The sequence below is a fragment of the Lethenteron reissneri genome, chromosome 28 (genome assembly GCF_015708825.2).
Source record: "Lethenteron reissneri isolate LAM-NWPU_2019-01 chromosome 28, ASM1570882v1, whole genome shotgun sequence".
In the NCBI taxonomy this organism is placed as follows: domain Eukaryota; kingdom Metazoa; phylum Chordata; class Hyperoartia; order Petromyzontiformes; family Petromyzontidae; genus Lethenteron; species Lethenteron reissneri.
The window spans coordinates 3,833,901-3,860,673 of record NC_083806.1 but is presented as its reverse complement, the minus strand read 5'-3'; the positions used below and the strand labels follow the sequence as shown (position 1 = coordinate 3,860,673).

The following is a 26,773-nucleotide window of genomic DNA, read 5'->3' as shown; positions in this document are numbered from 1 at the left end:
GACTGCATGTGTTCCACAGGTACATACCTGTGCTTGCATGAGAACTGCCCCATGTCAACTTCCACAATAGAATTTGCAGAGCTGTCTTTGTAACCCTTACACTTGTTTCGTGCAATGCGGAATACAAGTAGAAACTAAACGGCAACAACATTCTTATTGTTTTCTTTAATTAAAGGGTTCAGATCCATTGTGGTATGCACACATTAAATAATCTCATTCTAACCAGTCCAGTGCATTTACAAGTGAATGCTGGTCCCTTTTTAATACTAATTACAACTGGCTAACATTTTCCCTACAAAGCCAGTAATGCAAAGGATATGAAATGTTTCAATATTTAGTTTTACTTCCAGTCAAATGGGCATTGGAACCAATTCCCAACTTAAGAGGCCTTAACTACAAGGACTGGGTGAGCTCCCATTTTCTCCACTCCACTGCTGGGTCCAACACCAGATGGAGGGGTCTCTTCAGAGATGGAAATTAGGCCCTTATTTACCTGCAATACTATATATAGTCTACAGTTTGTGTAACTTTCATATACAGTACACAATATACATGAGATTTGGGCCTTTCAGCATGACACAAAGCTGCATTAGTGTCCAAAACATTAAATATTTGTTCTTTGTAAATAAACAATTCTATTAATTATTTCAAATCAAATTTTATCTCCCATCAGAAAGATTAAATAAACAATAGTGCCAACATAGTTACATTCAAGACAGTATTTGACAAGTGCCAATGTAACTAGAACCATGGCAAACAATACTTAAAAAGTCTGGCCTTATAAAAATTGTACACCACTGAAAACAGTAGAAACCAATGCTAGTACTCCACACTGGTGAGAAATTACACGTGCTATGAAGAATGCTCAAATCTGGTAATCACAAGTCAAAAACAATTGCACTGGAAAATTAGGTGTCATCTCCCACGTGCAGGCTTGACAACCCTCGCTGGAAGATGAGCAATAGGCTGAATGCAAGGTCGTGAACTGGCACACAGACGGGGTGGGTATCTACATCATCCTGGGTGGATTTTGCTATCCTTAGATGTTGCAAGCATATTCTGAATGATTACTTTAGTTTGTAAACAGAAACGGTAACCTATGTTTATGGCAAAAGCTTATGCAACACATTTCAAATCTAAATGTTGGGTATAACTTGGTTTTATTATTAAAAAATAAAAAGTAAAAAAAAAAACCCTTGGCTACGCACATTTAATAACGTTACCGTCTAGGATCAGTAGGATGACCTAAAGTCACATGTGCAAACCTCAGAAGACGTAAAATAGACCTTTACAATAAAAACCACTGAATAAAAAAAAAAACTTGCACAAAACTACTCGCCCTTCAGTATCTCAAAGCAGCAAGACGGAACCATGTCCACACTAGCCAAAGCTCTTCACGACTGCTAATACTGTCAGTCCCTTGCACAACTAATTTGATCAGAACATATTTTGACTCAAGCCGACGCCAAACCTCCGTCTCTCCACAAAAGCATAATCCTTATTCCTTTTGTGTTCACCTCCAATTTCGGCAGCTACTCATTGTGTGTATTTCACTGTTTAAAATGTGACAACTGGACTCGGGTTCCGTGAAGCGCAGTCAGAGGTAGGTCTCCTCCATCGCACAGGAAATACGTCCTGTGCTCTGCACCACTGAGCTGGGCTCTGGCTCGGGGATGTTGGGGTCCGGATGAGCAGGTTTCTGCGAGGTTGCTGGAGAGATGTCCCGTGAGGAGCCAGGCCTAGCACCTGGCGACGTTGGCATTGCTGCCGCGCGTAGTTTGGCAGATGCCGGGCTGAGGGGTGGTTTTTTATTGTCCTTGACGGGCGAGAGTGTGATTTGCGGAATGCGGATGCCCCCGCTGGGTAACTTCACTTTGTCTTTGCTTGTTGACGGAGACGCCACTTTGGGTTCCGGGGTGCGTGGGCTTTTGTCTTGGACAATTGGCGAGGACGACCGTCGTTGCTGCTCTTGCTGCACGCTTGATGGGCTGCTCGTTTCGGGTACTGTCACCTTGATTTTGGGGATGTCGATGTGATCAGCCGAAGGTGTGTCTTTGGATTTTTCCTCCTTTTCCTTACCTTTCTGTTTCATGCCCTCCACTTCCTTGCCTTTGGGGATTTTCTTTGCCATTTCCCTCTCTCTCACTTGCTCTTGTTCCAGCTCCTTCGCTCTCTGCCTGTCCAGCTCCTTTTGCTTGGCCGTCTGCTTTTCTAGCTCCTTTGCCCTCTGCCTCTCCTGCTCTCTCCACCGGGCTCGCTCTTTCTCTTCCTCCTTTTCCATCCGCTTCCTCTCCTTCTCGTTCTCCTTGTCTCTGTTCCGCAGGATGCGCTGGAGCTCTTTCTCCCGGAACATGGATACTGACAAAACCACAAAACAAGCATCAACTCCACTTCGTAGTTCACTAGACATGCCAATGACTCCACACGGCACGCTCTACTCACTCCACAGGACCCAATACACAGGCACCATGGAGTGCTCACCGCACATGGAATTTGCTTTTTCATATCAAGGAATACTCGCTGCCCACTGCATGGTGGTAGTGAGTACGGGCAGTCCTCGGCTTACGAACCTAATTCGTTCGAACGGTTCGTAGGTTGGAACACAATGCATTGTATTTAAATGCTCATATAGTCAGCATTATGAAATATGCTATAGTCCAACAAAGAGAGAGGCATTGTTAAACTCGTAATTAAATATTGTACATGTGCATGCAACATTAAAAAAAATACTGCATAGTACGTAACAAATCAAAAAAAAAAATTCACTGACCTTGAGTCCTGATGCTGGCTTGCTTGTCGTAAGGGGGGCAATGAGTCACCACAATTGCACACACACAGGGCACGCGCGCACCCACAAGCACACAACAAGACAAAGATCCCCCGTATAGCCTCAACAGACTTGGGGCAAGTGCTGTTAGCGAGTACCACCTATGAAGGCCAGCACGGCACACGAGGGGGTGGGTGGACAGCACCACGCCCGGCCGCCTTTGTCTCCCCAGTGGGGATATTTACACATCGCACCAGGTACTCATTTGAGGCCGAGTCGACCTAGGGGAGACCCACGACCGGTTCAGAGAATCGTAACTGGTGTTGGCCATGAGCAAAAATTTAACTCGGTTGGCCGGGTTTGTAGCGCTGCACGCTAACCGCTACACTACCGCTCCCCACACACACTCCAACGACTGAACCACCGTATGGCCTTAACAGGGTGTTGGGGCAAGCGCTATTGGGAGTAGCAATTATGAAGGCCGGCATGGCACATGAGGGGGTAAGTGGCCAGCGCCATGCCCGGCTGCCTTTGTCTCCCTAGTTGCAATGTTTACACACTGAACCAGGTACTCTTTTGAGGCTGAGGCGACCTAGGGGAGCCCCGGGTCCTATTCAGATAATCACACTTTGGTCGCCAGGATGGTAGCACAGCACGCTAACCATTGCATTATCGCTCCCTCCCCACACTTGCTCACAAAGACCCCCCAATCCGTATAGCCTTAGACTAGGAGCAAGTGCTGTTAGGGAGTAGCAATTATGAAGGCCGGAACAGTACACGAGTGGGTGGCCAGCACCACGCCCGAACGCCTTTGTCTCCCTAGTGATGATGTTTATACATTGCACTGGGTACTAATTTAAGGCTCAATCGACCTAGGTAGGCTCAGGACTGGTTCAGATAATCGTTACTGGTGTTAGCCGTTAGCAAGACGCACCATTTTGGCACACATGCGTGCATACACGTGCACACGAACACTCCCAGCGCGATGCCGACTCAATTACATCTTGTGGAGAAGGATCGCTCCTCTGAAGAAAATAGTTCTATGGTTCAGTTTGCAAGTGCAACTTCGCATTGTAAGTTAGCGTTTTTTAATATTTCATGGATGCTGGTTCATAAGTGCGGGGGGCGTTTGTATGTCGAGGACTTCCTGTACATGACAATCTCACTGCACAGGACTCAACTCCACAAGGCACTCATACTAACCTTACATCATAAAATGTTGGCATTGCAAGACAATGAAATCACAGTAAATAGGGTAGTAAACATTTGTAAATGGTGATGGTTAGCATATGGATTTATAAAGTAAATAATTTATATCCCTTGCCATTCCAATGCTGGATGAAGGCCTCTCTAAGCCGTGTTTGGCCATGGAAGTTGTCTGACCAGACTTCACCACCGCTCCATCTTAAAGGGCATGATTGTTAATCCAATTATCTCAATTCAGGTAATTGAGAAAGCCAATCAAATCAAGTTGTCACGTGGGCAAATATGTAGATAGATTTGGTTTATTATCAAGATCAGAATGTTAAAAGGTCAGGCTAAATTGTAACAACTTTACAGGTGGCGCGAGCGGGTAGGGGTGCCAACTCACTCTTGCCACGCCTCTGGCTCATGGTGCTCATGGTGCTGAGCGTGCTGAGCGTGCTGGTGATGCTCGGCGTCGGCGAGGGAGGCGGCGAGTAGCCCGTCGTCTCCTTGTGGTGGGCGCGCCGCGCCAGGCGCAGTGCCTCGCGCTGGAACTCCAGCTCCTGGCGGACGGCGCGAGCCCCGTGCAGGCGGTGCGTCGACGAGTGGCTCGGCTCCCCGCGCGACTCGATCCAGCGCTGCAGCTGCACCGCGTGCTCCTTCTCGATGTCCATCTCCGAGATGTCCAGCTCCAGGATCTTAAAAAAAAAGTGTTTATTTTCAACGAGCACAGAAAGGCCAGGAACCAGGGTGCACCGCCGTTCAGACGACCACACAAATTTGTGTAATAGGGACCGCACCCCCCAAGTTGTGATCTAGAAAACAACAGAATAGCTAGTAAGATGGAAGGCGAGATAGAACAGTGAAAGCGTGATGGGCGGAAGAGGTTCAAAATCAGGAACAAGATGACAAAAGGAGACCACATCCTTCTATATATCAGCCGTGTGCTATCTCTGCAAAAGCCCTAAGATGTTCAAGAGTGGATATTTTGAGCATTAGATTCAGCAAGTGCTCAATTGTAAGAGACGATACGTCAGTAATTTTTACCTGTAATCATAGGGATCACCATTAGGTACCCTAAATGATTTGCCCCAAATTTAGAAGACATTATCCAGAGCAGAATAAGTGTAGGAAACCACCTCCTGTAGCTGTATATAATCATTATTAGCCATGATCAATTACAGTAACCGCTCAATGTTAAGCCATCGCCACCTCTCACAGTATTGTAAAATATGACTAATAAGGTCACTGTTGTAGAACTCCCGAATATCATCATGCATCACTAGATGACACCTCAGCCATTCTGATTCTTCTGATCTTTTCAGTCCGATCAAAACCTTGAGTATAACATATTTACAAATACACAAATGAAACCTCTCACCGCCCACGTGTGCGTTTCCCTGGGTTGCGCAACCCCATGGTTGTTTCCCCTACGTCAGTGTTTGGATGATGGCAATGCTGCAGTTACTGCTGCCCATTAGGCCAACGATCTCTGCTGAGAGTGGAGATGTCTGGGGAGAGAGGAGATGTCTGGAGAGAGCGGAGCTGACCCGATGTCGCAGTGGGCAGAGGGCCTACGTACCGCTCGCACGAGGTACTCCTCGTGCAGCTGCTCATGAGGGATGTTCTTCAACTGCTCCATGGTCTCGTAGAGGCCCGGGCACATGCGCACCCTCTCCGAGCTGCCGAGCGCGTGGCGCAGCAGTACCAGCCCCACGCGGAACATCGTCTTGACGCCTGCCCACGCATGCACGCGCACACACGTGTCCGCACAGTTATTTAGAAATGGCTGATGACCAGGTGAGAGTAGTCCACACAGGCAAAAAGTGTGGCTTCTGAAGGAAAATCTGGCTTGCCGTGCAAATACAAGCTAAAATTTCCATGATGATAAATATTTACAGTGGAAAATAAAACCACCGAAGAATAAACGAGTATGGAGCAAATGATTCACCAGCTCCAATATTTCATGGACTTTAACCAATAATTTGGAGTTGTGATATTATTCAAGTAAATCTTTTTCTTTTTTATGAATTAAGGTTTTACCGTAATGTCGACCAATGCATCATACACGTCTGACAAACTCGTAAACAATGTTTGTACTTGGGCAAACATCAATCAGTACTGAGCATCACCAAGTGGGAATGCAATCATAGGGGTAATCGAGATTAAGAATGAGTCGGAGGTCGACAGGCAAGAGGATTATAGGGTGTAATTACATTTACAACTCTATGGTCTAAAGTGTTATAAACTTTCGAATCACGAACAATTTTAAGCTTATACTCCGATTGTAAGAATCCAGGTCAACACATCGGTGAATCGCTATGTCCCCACAATTACCCGTGCAGGAACCATGAGCGGCCGTGGAGCTCCTCCACTGCCCTGCGCCACCGCACATCAACACCACACCGTCCCCCAGGTGTGCGCGGGTTAAACGACCGGCGCCACCACTCGCCCACCCACCCACCTTCGCAGAAGAACATGTCCCAGACGCGCAGCACCGAGTCCCAGGGCAGTGTGCGCGAGAAGACGCACATGAACCACTCTGTCATGTAGAGCACGGGGTCCACGCTGTGCCATTTCAGGTGGCGGTAGCCAATGAGCGACACCTTCCGCAGCAGCGCAAAGAGGATCTCGCCGTCCAGCTGCAGCGACTCCTGCATGGGGGGCGATGGTGGGGGGGGGGGGCAGGATGACGACGCATGCACATGCGATCAGTGGGTGTGTGTGCGCGTGCAGGCATTGTGTGCCAGTGCATATACGTGGAGTGGCCATCTGAGACTCGGTTTGGAGACGATGTGCCAGAGTGTGGGGGTGTGCAGAAAAGTAGAGCGAGTGTGCGCACACTGTAGAACGAGTGTGCGAGAACGTAGGCGTGGGACAGCTTGTAAATGTGTAGCTGGCGTGCAAGTGTGTAGACGGTGTGCAAGACGACAGATGTGGAGTGGGAGAGCGAGTGCACGAGGTGTGTAACCAGTGCGTGCGCTTCAAGCATGCACGCAGGTCTAGCCAGCAAGTGAGCGGGTAGGTGTGGAGTGGGCGAGCGAGATAGATGGTGTGTAATGGGTCAGCGAGCATGAAAGCGTGCGAGTATGTAGTTATGCCAATACTGGGCGTGGCACGTGCAGGATAGCGACTGTGTTACCGAATCACCAGCAGAGGTCCTCAACTCACCAGCCCAGCACTGTAGTAACCCGGAAGGTATTTCTCGCAGATCTGCACAAAGCACCAGAATGCTTCCTGCAAAGGCAGCAAACGCAGTCTCACACATGGAGCCTTACTCAGTTCAGCAGCAGCAGCAGTTATAAAGTCAACGACAGAGGTGGAAAATCTGAGGGAGAGTGGGGCCGGGTGCGGTGCCCAACCTCGGCCGGCATGTGCATGAGCAGCACGGCGGCGACCGGGGCCTGTCCCTGGCAGTACCCCTCCTCTGGGCGGTAGACGGTGTAGGCCTTGAGCACGCGGAACAGGTCCTGTTGCCTAGGTGACGACACAGCACACGCAGAGCAAACGGTAAACGACAGACGTGCGGATACCTGACAAGCCTCACCTGTACCACCAATTAATGAACACAAACAATAAAACTAGCAAGAAAGTAGTCCAGCTGCAGTGCTGCACGCCGCGTGCCTCGCATAACCGGGTGTAACATTTTATGGAACAGGTTTTACGCGCCGTCACGAAAATACTTCAAGATGGTTAAATAACGTCAATCATTTGTAAAACTGCTTTGAACCAAAAACAAATATTTCGCCCGCTAGTGTGTTATGGGGTTGTACCGTGTGTTGTACGGCGTGACGTCCGTATCGCCCCACGTGCTGGGAGCTTATGCAGTTAGCCCAACCATGAACACCTACGTGGTAGCAAGTCTTTTGACTCGAGACACAAATAGCCACATCCGCGGCTCATAACCTTGATTGCATCACCCAATAAAACATTTGTATTATGCCAGTGGGCACAAAGACTGAAGATGTGTAAGGGCTGACTGTGCTTAAATAAATGCAAACCCTCTCGGACCACACCAGAGAGGTCACGCTGAGTTGAGTGTCAGATGTGCCAACATTAATTGCACGAATAATTGCTTCTATGTACAACTCGCATTTATAAGCAGGTATAAAACCTCACCATTCACGATTTTATGATGCAATTAATTTATTCAAAAATCTGTAATTTTTTACTCCAAGTAACATTTAACATGTCCACAAGCGAGACAATCGATTTCTTATTGACGAGTCGACGCGTCGTTACACGTCCGTTCCCCAAGTCAGGCAAACGTGACATCCGCACACGGCAAAACCCAGCGCAGAAAATCCGGCGAGCGGAGCACGTGATGCTGGAGCTCGGGACCCACCCCTGGCCTCCCTTGGCACGGAAGAGCTCGTGGAAGGGGAACTGTCGGTGCAGGTCCTTCTGGATGACCTCCAGCCACTTGGGGTCCCCAGGTAGCTTATCCAATTCCTGCGGAGACGAGCCACATACACGGGACACTCGTTAACGTTGGCTCGGCTCAAAGGGTGATTAGACATGGCCACTAAAGAGCAAAGATTCGATTTTCTATAACCTCCAATGTCAGAGGTAGCTCGGTAAGATCTGCTTCGATGACCTCTTCTCTTACACAACAAGTCACACTGGTCTGCGAGAGATGCAAATGGTTACTTCATATCATTACATGATGCCAATAGCACAAGTTCCATGAACTGGGGCAAGATTACAAAATTTTATTTTTTAAATGCAGCCTTATGAAGATAGTCCACTCCAGTCAGTGTCTTAGGGGTCAAAGTTATGAGCTGGCACCAACGAGGTCATAGGTTCAACTCTGGGTTTCGGCCACCTGTGATGAAACTGAGTTGTGAGAAGATCATCTTAGTCCGGTCACCAATGCCAATACAACAAAAACCAAACCATTTAATTGCGTCTTTCTCGTTGTCAAAATTTTTGCACCGACAGTTAAACATTTCAATTTGATTGAAATGCAAAGAAGACTATTTGAAGAGCATATAAAGCATGTGCCCATAGCATGCACAAATGGACTGAATGAAATAACCTCTGAAGTCGTTCTGTGATCCTTCTTCTTGGTTCTTTTGGTAAAGTCACGTAGAAGGGAAATAATAAAATAATATAAATTAAACATAATAAAATAATTGTCACGACGTTTCGGCCACAACGCAAGCAGCTGTCCTCAGGTGAAGAACAGGTCTGTCGGAAAGACAGCGTCTGAATGTCTTTCCGACAGACCTGTTCTTCACCTGAGGACGGCTGCTTGCGTTGTGGCCGAAACGTCGTGAGAATTGTATTTTATTATGTTTAATTTATATTATATTATTATTTCCCTTCTACGTGACTTTACCGAAAGAACCAAGAAGATGAATCCCTGCAGTCAAATCGAAATTTCGTTCTGTGATGTCGTTTAATGGAGCTGTTCCAGGTGATGCATCTCTAGCTACAGAGTTCCAAAAGGAAATTCCATCGTCTCATAACATGACACTGACCACACTACTGGAATATAAATTGGGAGAAGTAAAATAAAAAAAGGCAGCCTCACAGCCACGGCACACTCACAAACAATGCGGCCATCCCTTGGCCGCGGGAGGCGGTGGTTGCTGTGGTTCGTTTTGTGACTGTGGAATTGGCTACTCGGGTTTCGACAGCATGGCATGGGAAGGCTGATCAGAGTTTTGTTGCGAGTGCCAGGTTGCGTGTGTGAATTCCGGTGGCGATGGACGCGAACCCCAGGTCATCGTGTGGCGACAGGCTCGAGTGGTCGTGTATTTGCCGCTTCTTACAGAGCTGCACGCTTCAAGCTCAGCCACCGCCCTGGTTAACACTGTGGGAGTTTTAACCATAAAAAAAACTGCTGGAAAATTACGTATTTTGGTAAAATTACATAACAACACGCCTCCCACTGGTAAACCGGGGTGGCAGGGTGGTGCAATGGCAGAAATAATGCCTCAGAGCAACAAGCGCCTGGGCTCAATTCCCACCTCAAGTGCCTAAGTGTAGTTTCATCTTCTTGGTTCTTTCGGTAAAGTCACGTAGAAGGGAAATAATAAAAGAATAAAAATAAAAACATATTATTTTATTATTTCCCTTCTACGTGACTTTACCGAAAGAACCAAGAAGATGAATCCCTGCAGTCACGAAAGCTTTAAATCGAAATTTAAGTGTAGTTTGTTATGCTCTCCAACTGTTCTGCATGGATTTCCTCTGGCGTAGCCAGTTTCCTCCCATAGCTAAAAAAACACACAATTTAACTTGTGTTGGACAAACATTCCAACGCTGAAAAATTACCTGCAAAATACTCAAATGAGATCACACACAGCAGCAACATCGCTCCCTACTGCAAGAATTAAACAAGCGTGGTCAAGTTAATTAAATAGTCTATTACTCGTCTGCGAAACATTTCGCCTTCGTGACAAGTCTTGCGCCACCACAAGTTTGGTGTGAATATCAAATGCGCAGGGGCGCGATGGCACGCACCTCAAACTTGCCGGGCATCTGCTCCATGATGTACTTGCTGCCGGATAGATGCTCCCAGGCACGGGCCCGCAAGGACGGGGGGATGCCCTTCCGGCACCGCAGCTTTACCTGCACACAAGGGTGGCAATACGGTACATGTACTCAAGTGTGTACGCCATGCAGAGTGCGCGCCGTGCATATTCTAGGTGTAATGATGATTAACCTTGAATCATCGTTTGATTCCAGCGCTAATTCTACCTGGTCTCGTTTCCACCGTCTCTCCTGTTGCATTATCTGTCTGGTTTGCTTTGTTTTCCCCAAGGTGTCCCTTCAGTTGTCACATCAAGGGCATATCCATGGCTCAAGCTCCCTGCCTCCTGCATGCTCCCACTTCCCCTCTTCAACACGCAACAACGCTCTCCATGCTGGGGTCCTAGAGGCAGGCCGAGGGAAGGATGGTGGAGGTGGCTTCTCTTTGCCTCTCTCAGCAGTGCTGTTTAGGTGACACCATCACCAGATTGCAAGTTTAACAAAACACCCAGGACAAGCGTAAAAACAGTCACTAAAATGGAATTGGCCAAACATCCCGATGCAGGATCCGCCTGAGAATTAGCCTTAAGGCTTTCCTGGATAATACCATTACTTGGTCACACGTACACAAACTTTGATTACGTACATATGTTCATGTACAAGAACAAGTTGCAAAGGTGTATGAAAATAGCAAGCACAGACCAGTATTAAAATAAGAATAGATTTTCCCCTTTCTGGCAATAAAACCGGTGTTAAGATGCTCAAACACCAAATAGATTTATTTTGGAAGGAATATAATCACCACAAGTACGTGTGGTTAATGCAAACTTTATTCCTTGCAAAATTAATCTATTTGGCGTTCGAACATCGGAACACCTGTTTTATTGCCAGAAAGGGTAAAATCTATTCTTATTTTCCATACTTTGATACTGGCAAAAAAGGTCCCATTATAAACATCAGTATGTTACTTCAGTGTTTGGATTGGTAACTTTTAGAGACGCTGTGCTTACTCTCTTGACGAAAGCACATACAGACTCAAGAAGTTCAGGGGAGGGGTTTAAATATGCATAAAGTTCAGCCAGAGCAACCTTTTTCATTGATCTCCTTGGTAAGGATTCTCACATCCCCTGTATGGATTAGCAGCAAACATTTGTTTAGCGAAAAGGTGCAGTCAGTTATTATCGTGGTGTTTTACGTAATCAATTAAGTGACTTGATAAACACGGTGCTAAGACCCCGATGCCTCAATGTATACATTTGCCCCAGTGTACAGATTTGTCCAGTATAAAACAGGACAGCAAGCGAATGACTAAACCCAACAAGGAAATGCATGACCAGAAAACAGCAACACTAAGGTCATAGCCAATTTTGTCACTCCATTCAAAACGAGCCCTAAGTCAATTATTTATTGGCAGCACGGAACCTCACAACGGACTGGAAACTGTTCTTCCATGGCGATGAGAAGCAATGCGTGTTTCCTGTCGACGCCAACAGTTTTAGCTCATTGGGAGGGGACTCCTCCTCCTCTGCTGCCCCTACTTTCTTTTACTTTGCTTTATTGGCGTCATTTTCATGACCCATGTGACTCTTGCAAGAGCACTCAACCTGGTTAAACAAAATGAACTTGAAACTACTGTCGGGAACTCACCCCCCCCCCACCCCCTCTTGACCACACAGCCGATACCCTCCCCCCTGTTAAAGTCCACGTTCAAGAATCTTCCTCGTACGGTGTGCCGCCGTGTACGATTGAGTCACTGGCTCCCCATGCAACATCTGCCAGGACGGTCACTCCATGAGCCGATGTGGCCACTTGGTCGCCCTGTTTCCTCTTGCAGGCAACACGCTCATGAAGAGTCATTGACCAAACGTCCCAATGTAACAGGACCTTAGTAAAAAAATATTAAAAAAATAAGAGTTTGGATTCAGTGACTTTCCCTGATTCAATAAATTACATGATTATAATATGCTCGATAAAAAAAAAGTATTGAATAATTTTAATGCATTTGTCACAGCTCATAAGATCACCATACCCGCTAACCACAACTGACAATGTTTTAATCAACCGCCAAAGCTTCGTCAATTTCTGCAATCGTAATACAATTGCACAGCAATTTGCATTTACCGAGCATCCAAATCTAACTGCACGTCAAGATGCTGTACCAAACAGTCGGGCGTGTGCTTCGCAGGGAGCTCAGGAAAGGATGCATATACAGTTTAATTGTTCAGAAATGTGCAAAAGAAGAGGAGACGGCGGTGACACAGCGGAAGCGCGTTCGCCGCGTGTTGCAAATGTCCACGGTTCGATACCAGCGGCCATCCTGATTAATAGTGTGTGCGTATTAACCAAAAAAAATACTACGTGCCGGGCGTCATGGTCCAAATTTTCCGAATTTGAAGTAAACTACACCGCGAATGACTCAATTGCAATCCAAATAGTAATAATTTTCCCCTACTGCGATCGGCAGGGCACTCGATAAAATTTCACCAGCCTCAGCAAGGATCTCCTGTGTAAACAGGTGTAATAATCACAAAGGAGCCAGTCAGAGGCTAAAAAAAAGGAAGCTCTCAGAGTTAGGATTTAAAAAAGGGGCAGGGAATCGGCAGCGTGGACGCCGACCTCCTACGCGACCTGGAGTCTCGGTAGCAGGGGAACCGTGCCCCCAGCGCCACGTGACCTAGGCGGTGGCGCCATAGCAAATGAAAGCCCGGCTCTGTTGAAAATCTGGCAACGAAGAAGTAGTGACGCAGACCATGAACAGTGCCCCTTTAAGACGAGAGCCGTCGTACAGCTGTCTCGTTGCTCCTGCAAACCGGCGCTGCTGCGATGGACTCGCTCGCGAGTCTCAGCTGCCGAGATTAAAAACGGGCGATCGCCTACGACTGGCAGCGAAGGAGGAATGGTCGCCTCGAGGGCCGGTGACGTTTCACATTAACGGCGCTGGCGTGCCCTGCGCTGCCAAATTATTCTCATTGGGATGCAACCGAGAGTGTGAGGAAATGACACGCGGCAAGAGCTCGACTCAAGAAACCAACACCATCCATAACAATCTCAGCCACACTGTAATCAACCACCACACTTGCAGGTCACAAGACTTTTCTTCTTCCCTCGCACTGCCCCTAATTTGGAAGGCCTTCCCATCGTCTCCTTTCCCAAGCCCTTATGACAACCTTGTTTAATGCCACAAACGTGTCAATAATGATCTATTACAATTTTCAAAATGCTATTTTTTGCTGATTGCTTGGCGTTTTGGGTCTTTGTGCCCGTGCTCGGCAACAGGAGTCGCACTCTCGTGATTACACAAACATTCGACATTGAAGAAATGATTCTTTTTCTTAGTATTGCGGTGCATGGTTAGCGCTCCAAATGGTTGTCAGTGTTGCCCTGAAATCGTGAATACATTACAAACTAGCATCATAAACAGATTAGAAGGTCTTGTGCCTGAACGTACACAAATAAAAAGATTTTGAATACGCGATTCGATGCGTCTATCGTGAGCTTGAGGATCAACATCAATCGATAGAGCGACGCATCGTCCAACTGCAGACTCTTACGCAGCAAGCATCAGAGGAAGGTACAGTAGGCGGTGGCTTGCTAATGTGTGCTCGTGCAGAGTGCAGCAGGGCTCCGTGACCATCTCGAGGAGTGAAAAGTCATGCCACCCGCGTCAGGCCCATTTCCACACCCCCCCCCCCGCACCACCCATTTCCCTTGTGCCCTTAGCAGAGAATACGCACATTGTTGCACCACGATACAAACAAGTTGTTCAATCCGTTACTCTTAGAGTAAGCTCATACGCCTAATAATCTCTCTTGCGAGTTCCGTAAAACATGTGGAGCGTTCCCATAACGTGTTCTCTACAGCTGCGCAAGAGGAAGCAAGGCAAGAAAGTATTTTACGCAACCAACCACTGCTCTCACGACTTTTAAACCCCCCTTTGACAAAATCCTATGGCCAAATTGCCCAGAACGCACCCAATTTCATCAGACCTTGGAAGTTAAGCAAGTGTGAGCTTGGACAGTGGATGAATGAGTGATCACCAAGCGCAAACAGGTTGTCATAGATGGCTGGGGAGCAAGATAGAGGGCATTCTAAAAAAAATGCGTTGTTGTACTGCGATTCTATGCTGTCACATTTGCCATCAGCATTGACCAGCCATGGTGAGGTATCATAAAATAATCCCCACAATCTGCATGGCATGACAAGGCCCTCATCGAGCATTGGATTGATACAAGGGCTGCACTCGTGTGTGTGTGTATGTGTTGTATTTTGTATATGTTGGGTGCAGATATGTACGCATGCATATATGTATATACATGGACATACAGCAGCATGTGATTTCCCTTGTGGTCGCTCCTGGAGGCTCTGATATGCAGTTAACATTTCCCGTTCGGACACTGCACGTGTATATTTAGCCTCAAGCTCAATAATGGCGTCCAGAGGGTCAGAGGTGAAAGCCACGGTGCTGTGTTCAATTCTATAAGTACTGTACTCTCATTCATTTACTGCTGAAGTCGAGGGAATCAATTTTAATAAAGCGTATTACTATAATTGATAATGATTTCAATGGACATGTGGTAATATTTGTGTAGCGGTACTCGATGAACATGACAAGCGGAATTAAATCACCGGCCATGGCGAAGACCAGCGGTCCCGGCTGCCCCTATTACACCTCACCAACCCGCACTGATCAGCGTGGTGAAGTATGGTCAGACGACCCCTTTACCGCAATGGCGTGGAAAGGTCTTTATCCAGCGGCGGCTCGATAAAAGACTGCACATCAGCATTATAATTACATGAAACATAATACAAATAGTTTGAAACATTTCCCAATGGACAAACGAATCTGGAGCTGTAACAATCCAATCACATTCAATTTCATTTCATTGTTTATATATAAAACGCAAATCGTTGTACGGTCGATACGGACGACCGAATGTGCCTCGCAGTAAACCAGTTCTCTGCCGTGGCCTCGTAAGTAGCCATCTCTTAACGAGCTGCTAATTCTGTCCTGTGTTCCATTAGAGATTACCGCCGGCAATGCGCTAACAGGGCTTTAGCAGCCTCAGCAAGGAAGCATTGCGGTGGCATATCAGCACAAACAGGGGAACAGCCCTGATGGGGGTGGCTATCAGACTTCCTCAGCTCGCCCATGGAGAGATTGGCACCACGTGAAAACAGAAAACCAAAAACAATTTAAACGGTCAACGTTAGCCGTTTGGCGACGCGACTCCCTGACCACTCTTCCAGCACGATGCAGACACACGCGTGGATTCACTGGCTGGTCACATCACTCACGGACGAGCACAATTCAACAAATTATGAAGCATTTTTATTTTAAACACTCTGCTGGATAGAACAGCCTCTAGTGGCCGGAGGGGGGGGGGGGGGTCATGTGAACCGAGTACATACAACACAACAAAACACACATGAGAAACGAGGACTCTGCAGTCGCATCCATTCCAAAGTGATTCAGTTATGCAACCAATTCGTGCAACCGATCATTCGGGAGTGGATCCGCCGTTACGCACGCGATCCATTGCATGTTATGGTGAGCTTAATTATCGATGAATCGGTGCATTGTTACACCCCGGTAACACACGAGCACACACACGGAAGCACAGTACAACCGTCACACGCGCACGGCTCGCGCCCGCCCACGCGGAAACTTACGATGAAGGGGAGGGTAAAGAGTCAAATCAGAGACCAAAAACCAGAGAACCCCAACCGGGTCCCCTCCTTTGAGGAAGTGGAACAGTTTGTTGGGAGAATAAGTAATAACGTAATTTCAAGTGTGACTGGGTTACCCCCGAGCTCCGTTGTTGGACTGTGTACGTGCACGATTTACAATTTACCGCATGGTTTTGCGCACTGCTGCGCACTGTAGCGGTTGGTGGACTGCCGATTTGTAATTCCACCATCAGAGCGATGACACAAGGCAACCGGGTTCTGCGACGCAAACCGGCGTCAGCGTTTGTAACCGTTACACGTCCGGCATGTGCTGATGCCGCTATCCTGGGCAGCCCATGTGCCCAGACCAAATATTTCACTTGTCAATGCAAACCTGAGCTGGCAAAACTTTAGCAATAGCAATTAACATGTTTTTTGTATACGCAGTGCGCAGTGGAGTGGTGGTCAGGAAAAGTGTGAAGCCACCGGTGAGGAGCTTCATTGGCCAGAATTAGATAAAATGCATTTGCAAGTGTAATACAATCTCTTTCTGAACACAACAATCTTGTTGGGTGGTGGAGGGTTAATGACAATACATTTGACACAAAACTACCAAGTGGCCAAACCAAAAACCGGCCGGGTACGGGTAGCCGTTTGCGACCCTGGTGCGGCCGGGTATGGGTACGGGTAGGCCGTGAGTCACTGGTGAGTAACCGTTTGTCACTCATTTCGGGTAGGGTACGGGTAGGATACGGCTACCTGTACCCGGCCGGGTACGGGTAAGGAATCAAAACCCGTTTGCGACCTCTGGTCAGGACTGGTGTTTGGTCGCTTAGTGTGCTCCACCCTTAAAGCGCTCAGCCCTCTTCCCCACTGCTACACCACGCCCGTGGCCACGGTTTGTTTGTGGGGTTGGCAGCAGCGGTGAGCTCTGTGCCGGGCGGCACACTCACCTTGTTATGGATCCCTGCAGTCACTGAGAACTTCAAATCTAGATACTCACCTTCTTGTAGCCCTTGGTGATCCACTTGTCCCAGTAGCGCAGCATCTCCAGCCACTTCAGCTCCCTCTGCCGCAGCACGTCCACGGGCATTGCGAGCGCCCTGCGAACACGACGAAAACACGCAGCGACGCGTGAGCACACCGACACACTCCCGACATTGCGACAAGAATAAAGCATCTTCTTGGTTCTTTCGGTAAAGTCACGTAGAAGGGAAGTAATAAAATAATAAAAATAAAACATAATAATAATAAAAATAAAACATAATAATTATGTTTTATTTTTATTATTTCTTTACTTCCCTTCTACGTGACTTTACCGAAAGAACCAAGACGATGAATCCCTGCAGTCACGAAAGCTTTAAATCGAAGAATAAAGCAACGCACAATAACAACACGTAAGCAAAGCTCCCTACAACAACACATTACAGTCGCCCCGCGTTTTATGGGCGTCTACGTAACGCTGCTTTTGAAATAGCGCGTTAAGATTAATAGACAACTTATTTTTGTTATGCACGCACTGTTATTGAAAAAACCGCGCTCCAGCGCTTTGGGCATGATGAATAGAACGAGCTAATTGTTAAGTCAGGCAGTAAAGTTCAGTAGCGATGCTGCCTGAGGTGTAGTACGACAACCACAAGCGCGTGCAGCATCAGCATCTCCTTCTCGCGTGCCATTTTCAAGATCTTGTCCACGTGAACTTGGTCTTGTGCACACATTTGCCTACCAATGTCCAGTAAGCATCTCGCTTAGTGTTAAAAAAATAATTATGATGTTCTTTCTTTAAATAGGTTGTTACTATATTTAATATATGTATGGTAGTATTGTAAATATAATATGTACTGTAACCAGTGAAATATGTAGACGTAAGAATGAAGTTCGATAGCGTGCTCTCCATAACTCCATTTCCGTTATTTCTTTGGGGAAAATTTCGTTTAAATTACGCGATTTTGAGTTATGCGCCGTATTTCAAGAGCACGGCCCCCCTGTAAAGAGAGATGTAGCATACCACATCAGTACAGATACACAAGAATGACACAAACTAAGATCCCAATCTCAACACAGCTCTCAGCATATACAGAAGTCCTCTAAACTGAACAATAAACAATATTCATTGCTTAAAGCAGCGAGATGGTAACAACACTATGAAATGGACAGACCTTAGCCAATACCCTGTTCCCAAACTGCATTTTTCTTTTAGTTTCAGTTGTTTTCCATACAGTTTAATAACCTCAGCAGCAGTGACCTGATGATGAATGAAAAGTGACATTTGTAGGGAAAAATCACTTGCAGGGAGTGTGAGAGCTCAGTCCTATAAAAGTTAATGGAACTGATGGAAACTCCTGCAATCAGTACAGGATTATCTGCACAATACTCGCTACTCTTGCACATGAAACCACACCTCTTAAACTCCCTCCACAGTTCTAGCAGTAATTGACAACCAATAAATCTAGTTAATGAGCTTGGGTGAATTTAAATGTCTCGCATAACATTTTTTATTTCTCCTGCTTAGATTGTTCGCGGTTGTGCTGTACACGGCTCTCCGATTTGTTTTCGGGTTGTACCGCGTGTTCTTCCGCACCGTATCCATGCGCTGGGAACTTCATCAATTCAGATCCTGAATTAGTTTGCAGCACGTCATAAATCGTGCTGTACAATGCACGGTGCAATCCGAAAACACAACTGAGTGCTAAACCTGAACTTTATCAAGATTTTTCTGGTATCAAAGTACCCACATGAAGAGACCAAAGAAGATCAGAGCCGATTGCAGTTAAAAGCCAAAAAAAACCCGCGTGAAATGCAAGGAGCAGCAGATTTTTTTTGCACGCCTATTTGAGTTGGCGGTTACCCACCTGAGATGGGGCCCGGCCGGGTTGAAACCAATCAGCCCATTGCGGATGAGATAGCACGGCATGGTTGGGGGCATTAGCGTGCAGAGCGGTAGTGGCCACCAATCCTGTCGGTGCCAAATATAATTACATGCAGCCCCAAGGTGACCAGGGGGCTCAGAGTTCAGGGCACTCAGCAGGCTCTGCTAAGGTCATGGAGTTTGAATCCAAGGCGGCTGCCAGGGATTGCATCAGTTTTTCAGGTGCAGTGATTTGATGGTTTCAGCTATCAGCAACAATAAAAAAAATCGATCGTGCTAATTTTTTCCGGCAATTAATTTGACTAAAAGACAGCACTGAGAGATTTAAAAAAAATGTGGTTTCACTGTTATGCGATCAAACATTACTCTCATATGGCAGATGGTGTAGGTGCTGCCTACTAATGTGTAAACCAGAGGTCACTTGAAGCGATCTCAGAGGCAGGTCTGTGATATCCTGCTTCTGCAGACCATTCAAAAACACAAACGGTGCACTGTTTTGTAATTGATGGATACATTCTTCATTTCATGACGCCCATAGAAAAAACGGGATAAAAATTGGAAAGGCAAAAAATTACAAAAATAATAGCCATGGGGGGTGCATGGGGGGGTGGGGCGCACGCTATCCCCTTAAACAACCCACACGCAGCACAAGGGAGCTTCCTTTCCATTGCACTAGAAACAAACAAGCAGCAGGCAGCTTTGATCGCTGAAGATTTTGCAAGGTGCTGCTGTTGTCAGTGCAGATGTCATGGGCCTAGCAAAGCACAATCTTTGTGTTTGCTCAAGATGCTTCACAGCAGAAGGCTATAAATAATCTCCCGGAGCCTTTGCCACCCGCTGCAAGGGAAGATTTGGAAAATGTAACAATACGCAAAGGGAAGTGCTGCTTTGTCTCGGCTTCCTGGAGCGATGCGACACGCGTGATATCTCTACGCTGTCCGCCAATGGTGCGTCACCAGGGTCAGAGTGCAGCGCTTCTTTCACAACCAGGCACCAATCAACTCGCACAAAGAGAATGTGTAAAACCCTTCGGTGACACTTGCGTTTTATATTGTGAATATTGTGATGGTTTGGGAGGCCTTCATCCAGCGGTGTATAGAAGTTGCAGGGTTGCTCGCACACTGGAAACACTGCAACTGCAGTCACGCATCACTTTACACAACCACCACCACCAAATCATGTTGCAACCACCACAAAGTCCCAAGAGCCCTTCTATACTCCCTTCCTACTTCGGAACTTGGGTTAAAAATTCCCGCGCGCGGCAGGCACAGGCCAGCCTCGACTGCAAGCAATGCAGCAACATGCCAGCAGCGAAACCCGAGACGCTTTCAAAACTGAGCAGCCAGTGTGTGGCGGCATCCGCTTGGCAGCACAAGCACTTTCTGGCGCCGGATTTAGCAGCACTCATTCAGCTCCCAGTTTCCCGGGCAGCAAGAGCAGAGGGGTCCCTTCTCTGCCCCCCCATGTGCTGCAGCGGCTATTCTAGGTTGCCCACGCACGTCCCCGCGCAAGCTGCTTCACGCCGACTAAACGGGCAAGCGAACAAAATAAATGCCGTAAAAACCAGCTTCATCCTGGAGTCTTAATCGTTGTGAAGCTGAATTAAAACAGAAGGGTTTGGAAAGCGAGAAATAGAGATGCTGTGCCACACTGAATGCCAATGGCTAAACCAATATCCGCTAAGCCATCTGGTTTCAACAGACTCTCTCGCTTGTGGAAACCAATCTCGATGTTGCCAGGTCACCGGACGGCCGACAATTGCCCCCCCTCGTACCGATATGCGGGGCTCGGCCAAGGTTAAAATAAATCCTTTAATGGAAAAAAATCGTGGTTAAAATGGTCTCATTGCTAACTGAACAATGCCGTATGTACCCGGCAACTATTTATGCAGTGTTTTTAAAACGCTGACAGTGAGGTTGTGGTGGCATTACAGGGGGGAGGCGGGGGGGTTTATATGTATCAGCACGTTTTTGTGTGGTGAAACAATAATATCACAGATGCGATCAAACGTAAATGCGTGCTGGCGGGTTATCCTGGGGGTAAACACCGCAGCAGTCAGGGAGGAGGAGGGGTGTGCGGCAAGCAGCCACTGACCTACATCCCGCACAGTCTGGCATTAATCGCGCGCGAGGTACATCTCGCCCGTAGAAGCGCGCGGATCGCAGTCATAATGTGGCCCCGATGCATTCTGCACCCCGCACTTTCCAGCAAGGAATTAACAGCAGTCAGCAGGCATTGATTCATGGAGTAGAATTGAATCTCGTGCTTTGCGATATGCACTTCAAATCTAGCGTTTAAAGAATTGTTTTTAATCATGGACATTTTATGCACGTGTTCATTTTGGTTAATTATCATAACAAAGTACATGGTACGAACAAAAACATTATCATTCATCAAGACGTGGTGGGGTGGGGGGCACAGTAGCTCTTAGAATACTGGAACCAGACCTAGGGTCAGTTACAATTGGAATTGTCTAATTCGCAATGAACTGCAATTACAATTTAACTTTGATTACAATGTATTTGTAATTTCAGCTAACGATGTTGGTGTAAATGTAGTTCTAATTGATCCCAGGTCTAACAGGGGCTGGTGTTTGAAACACGTGTCCAAACGAGCGCAGCATTGACTATCACAATACTTTAAATCCAGGATCTCTAAGTGACTAAAACACTGCACTCTGCAAGGCAGTGTGATTCTAGATCCGGCTATAAGCTTGGGAGAGAGGTCAACGCTGTACACGCTGAACATAGCCACATTCGTGAATTTAGATGCACTGGCAACACTTCGTGTGGTGCAACAAACACCGGTGATACACAAATATTTAAATGCATCCCGCCAGGATAGCACAGGCTACGAGGTGACCAGGAGATGGTGGTATGCCAAAGGATTCCTCAATCTATCTGTGTGGAGCTTTGAGTGTGGTACCACCACATATGCATGCCAGGTTCCGGTTCCTCTGGTTACCTCCATATACCAAAAACTGTTGAGCTGAACTGAAAATATTCGTAACCGAGTTGCTCAATTTGTAACGACGAGGAGAGATATTTGGAGGTTGGCTCTCATCGGTTAGAAATTATGAATATAAAAAAAAGCTCCTGGGATGTGGAGCGAAACGTCGGATATCATCATGCTGAACACCACATTGCAATGTAGCAGGACCCTCCTGACAGAGGGCTATGAGACTCAGAAAGGCATTTTAAATAAAGCGCATCAGTACGATTATTATGATCCCGGCTGTTCTCGCCGCGCGCCATCACGTGGGCCCGAGCAACGCACCCTGTGCTGCCATCGGAGCCCTCGACAATGAAGCCGAAGCGGTCGATCTGTGGCCCCTCCACCCCGTTCATGGCGCGCCCGGTCCCCGCCGCAGCTGGCCCGTCCCTGCTGCCGTTCCCACGCGCCGTCACTCCCTGCCCCGCGCTCGCCATATCGGTCCCAGGCTCGTCGATGTCGCCGTCAGCACTGCCGCCACCATCGTCAGTTCAGCGGCGTGGCCCCGGAAGAGACGCGGGCTCGTGGAAAAGTCAGGACGGTGGCGGCGGTGGCGCCATCCGTCCGGAGGGGCCGCTCGCAGTGATGTCACGAATAGCGCCGGCGAAACTCTAGAACGATGAGGAACGGCGTTTATAAGCGGCGGCATAACTTTTGGCTCTCACCGGTTATAAACAATACATTTAAGCATTCAATGTTCATTGTTGGTGGTGTGAGGTTAGTACATGACTCGTAGTCACAGCCTTAGCAAAAGGTATACTTGGATGTGGTGTGCCAGGTCTGGAATTATTCTCTGGGATGCTGACCCAAACAGATCCGGCTAAAATTTTGCCCAGGTTGTATATCAATACATGGCAATGAAGGCAAAGTGTTACTAAAAAATAAAATACTAAAGACGATGAGTTAAATGATGACGTCACCCTGCTGCTGCTCTATGTAAGACCGGGAGCAAGAGCAGAGCCTCACCATTCTGGCGAATTGCCCGATGATGCTGAAGGCAATCACCAGCGAAACGTCGTACTAAAAAATTGTAAATGTTGTGGTTTCACGCTTCAACACACCGGTGGGCTAAAGTAGTGAACTATTTGTCTTTTGTCAACGTGATACTTTTTTTTTGCCGAATGGTCGTGTCGGGTGGTGGAGGGTTACGACACATTTATAAATAACGCGATCTAACCCAAAAACGTTGATTATGAATAATATTGGTCGCGAAAGTCTACGTTTTAAACTGACGAATATCAGCTTAATATTTTAAATAAAGCCCGACACACATGACTTAAGCACCTTGCCCCTCTGCCCTGTAGCCTTCTGTTCCTCTTTCCAGCCACTCTCTGAAAAAAAATATTAAAACAATCCCTATTTTTTAATGATATCTCTCTCACCTCTTGGCTCTGACATTCCTCGAAGACACTGGCGTAACCATCAACCGCATAAGAACATCAAGAGGCCGATGCGCACATCTCCTTCATGAATGGAAAACTAAAGACAAGCCACAGTAGTGCGATTGTGGCCGTGCAAACCAGAGTATGCACCATACAGTACACTGCTGTAGTCTGCATTCCTTCAACGGCCAAATAGCAAAATTACACATAATTAATCGATAATATACAGTCCAGGTATGAGAAAATGCACACACTAAATGGCACTTACTTCATAACACGTGCGCTGTCGCGTGAACATTGCATTTACAATAAACACGTTGGGTCAACACGCCAATCCACAAACATAAACACCACACCTACTCCCCCAACACAACCGCCACCAGTCACGCCCTCAAACACCACCATCATCGCCGCCACAACCTTTGACCCACGAACACCATCACCGCGAGCGGTAACATCACCGCCCATCAACAACAACATCATCATCATCAACCATCACCGCCACACACCACCACTGAACCACGCATGCACAAACACCCACCCGCCATCACGGCAACCAACGCCGCTGGAATTCACCGTCAAACAACGACTTGCCATGCCATGCCCGCCCGCCCGTTCTCTTCACAAATCTAGGCCCCGTGGCCACCTCGCCGAGCTGGGTCCTGTGGGACTCGGCGAGGCCGAGGAGCGCTACGGGGTGGCCTCACAGAGTCGGAGTGGCCTTACAAACTCGGGGTGGCCTCACAGAGTCGGGGTGGCCTCACAGAGTCGGGGTGGCCTCACAAACTCGGGGTGGCCTCACAGAGTCGGGGTGGCCTCACAGAGTCGGTGGCCTCACAGAGTCGGGGTGGCCTCACAGAGTCGGGGTGGCCTCACAAACTCGGGGTGGCCTCACAGAGTCGGGGTGGCCTCACAGAGTCGGGGTGGCCTCACAAACTCGGGGTGGCCTCACAGAGTCGGGGTGGCCTCACAGAGTCGGTGGCCTCACAGAGTCGGTGGCCTCACAGAGTCGGGGTGGCCTCACAGAGTCGGGGTGGCCTCACAGAGTCGGGGGTGGCCTCACAGAGTCGGGGTGGCCTCACAGAGTCGGGGTGGCCTCACAGAGTCGGGGTGGCCTCACAGAGTCGGGGTGGCCTCACAGAGTCGGGGTGGCCTCACAGAGTCGGTGTGGCCTCACAGAGTCGGTGGCCTCACAGAGTCGGGGTGGCCTCACAGAGTCGGGGTGCCCTCACAGAGTCGGCGGCCTCACAGAGTCGGGGTGGCCTCACAGAGTCGGGGTGGCCTCACAGAGTCGGGGTGGCCTCACAGAGTCGGGGTGGCCTCACAGAGTCGGGGTGGCCTCACAGAGTCGGGGTGGCCTCACAGAGTCGGTGTGGCCTCACAGAGTCGGTGGCCTCACAGAGTCGGGGTGGCCTCACAGAGTCGGGGTGGCCTCACAGAGTCGGGGTGGCCTCACAAACTCGGGGTGGCCTCACAGAGTCGGGGTGGCCTCACAGAGTCGGGGTCACTCACCTGGCTCTGCCGTACGTGGTCGGTCAGGCATCTGCCCCCCCCACCCACCCCTGGTCAACCCTTGTTCGATCTCCATCTCCTATCACCCCTGGTCATGGTCTATCCACCCCAAGTCACCCCCACGCTATCATTGATGGGGTCTCTGTCTCCCTAAGTGGTTCTCAATCATCCCTGGCCAGGTGTCTTCATTGCAGAGCACCCCGAGCCAGACGTGCTCAGCTCACCCAGTCAACTATTTAATCATCACCGTGGACTCGCGGTGAGATTTCTCAACTCGGCATCCCCGGCCACAGACACACACACACCTCGTCACCCTTGATGAGGCACGTCCACCCTTACTCACCCCCTGCTGAATTACCTTCCTCACGTCCACCCCGTGTCAGTTCTCAATCCCCAATCAGCGCGGATAAACCCCTTAAGCTGTTCACTCCTCGTCACTCCTTGGTGAGGAGACTCCACTCCACCCCCTACCCCACGCTTACTCACCATTAATAATACAAACTTCTCTCGCCATGTCCACCCCGCCTCGTCACCCGGACAGCTTCCTCACGCCCTCACCTCCACCACCACTCACCTGTCTACACTGAACTCGCTTGTGGCGTCCCGACACTTCCGCTGGCACAGCAAGAAGCCTCGTGAGAGCGGCAGAGGTGTATTCCCTTGAGAGCGGGCGGGCGGGCGGGTGAAGTAGGCGAGAGAGAGGAAAAGTCCCAGGGAGCGAAGGAATCCCGACGAAAATCCGCGAGGCCCACGCCGCTCTAACGCCGATGTCCAAGTGGCGGCGTCAACCTCCTCCACCCTCCAACCCCCCCCCCCCCCACGAGGCCACCGCGCATGCGCACCAGGAAGTATGAACGACTCCGATTGGCTGCAACCGTTGGACCAATGGGGGCGCGTGCTCGCGATGAGGCTCCTCCCCCCTTCCTTCCCCCGGAGGCCATCTTGCTCAGGGGAAGGTTTGAGTGGCACGTTGGGATTTAAATGACCAGTTTGACACGTGGTGGTGATAGGGGGCTTTCGTAGGCAGTATTATTCATCATAATATAAGGTTTTTTTTTTGGGTTAGATCGGCCAAAACGTGCCAATTCGTTACGAGTACAGAGAGAAAATCCACAAACATTTACAATTGGCTGTATCGGGTGGTGGCGGGTTTAACGACACATCTATATTTACGAAATCTAACACAAAAAAACTCTTATTACGGATGATATTGGTCGCGAAAGCCTACTACTACTACGTGTTACACTAACACTCAAACAAGTTCATAGTATAGTTGTTTTGGGTTATATTGCGTATTAGTAAGGTTTGTCACTCAGAATGTAAATGTTGTGGATTTGCTCTCCAACACACCGGTGTTGTTGCTGTACTAGTAACGAATTGGGATGTTCTGTTTACGTGACAAACCTTACTAATTGTCTATGTCTATGTTCAAATACCAAATAATATTTTTGTCATCATTAAACAATGAGATCACATTTGGAGTACAGTAAAACAAAGTATGAATTATATAGTTTAAAGACCATAACATTACGTTTAAGAAAAAAGCCCCCCAAAGTGCTTTCTGCCAAATTCCCAAACGTGTTTATTCTTAAAAGTCCCAAAAACTTTTTTGGAATGTAACCTCAAGTTTTCTAATAGGTGTAACTGCCAAGGATTGGGTCATAACGTATGTTACGTTGAACCTGCTGTTGCATTCTGTAATACATTTTCTGCAATAAAATACTTGACACACAATAAGTATAACCCGTAAAAACAAAGTTTTTCACTATAAATCCTTTATATGCGTGGCGGCTAGAGTCCTCTCGTCCTCTGGCTTGAGATGGCTGCCACCTATGGGTCAGACTGATTGCATTGCACCATTAAGCAATTGGTAATTCAATATAATATTTTTGTCCTAAAAAGTGTAAAATTTTTGGAAAA

The 26,773-nt window shown here is 48.0% G+C and overlaps 1 protein-coding gene across 1 annotated transcript; it reads right to left on the bottom strand.

Annotated features, from left to right (window-relative positions):
* Positions 1 to 136: 136 nt before the first annotated feature.
* On the bottom strand, positions 137 to 25,652 carry LOC133348833 (TBC1 domain family member 10A-like). Its single transcript, XM_061561877.1, has 11 exons — positions 25,428 to 25,652; positions 22,245 to 22,570; positions 17,103 to 17,202; positions 10,424 to 10,531; positions 8,298 to 8,404; positions 7,315 to 7,429; positions 7,124 to 7,189; positions 6,417 to 6,606; positions 5,535 to 5,689; positions 4,359 to 4,650; positions 137 to 2,358 (listed from the first exon to the last, which is right to left on the bottom strand). Exons 2-11 carry the CDS (start codon positions 22,394 to 22,396, stop codon positions 1,598 to 1,600), a joined length of 2,046 nt encoding a protein of 681 aa, XP_061417861.1. The 5' UTR covers positions 22,397 to 22,570; positions 25,428 to 25,652; the 3' UTR covers positions 137 to 1,597.
* Between the last annotated feature and the right edge of the window lie 1,121 nt (positions 25,653 to 26,773).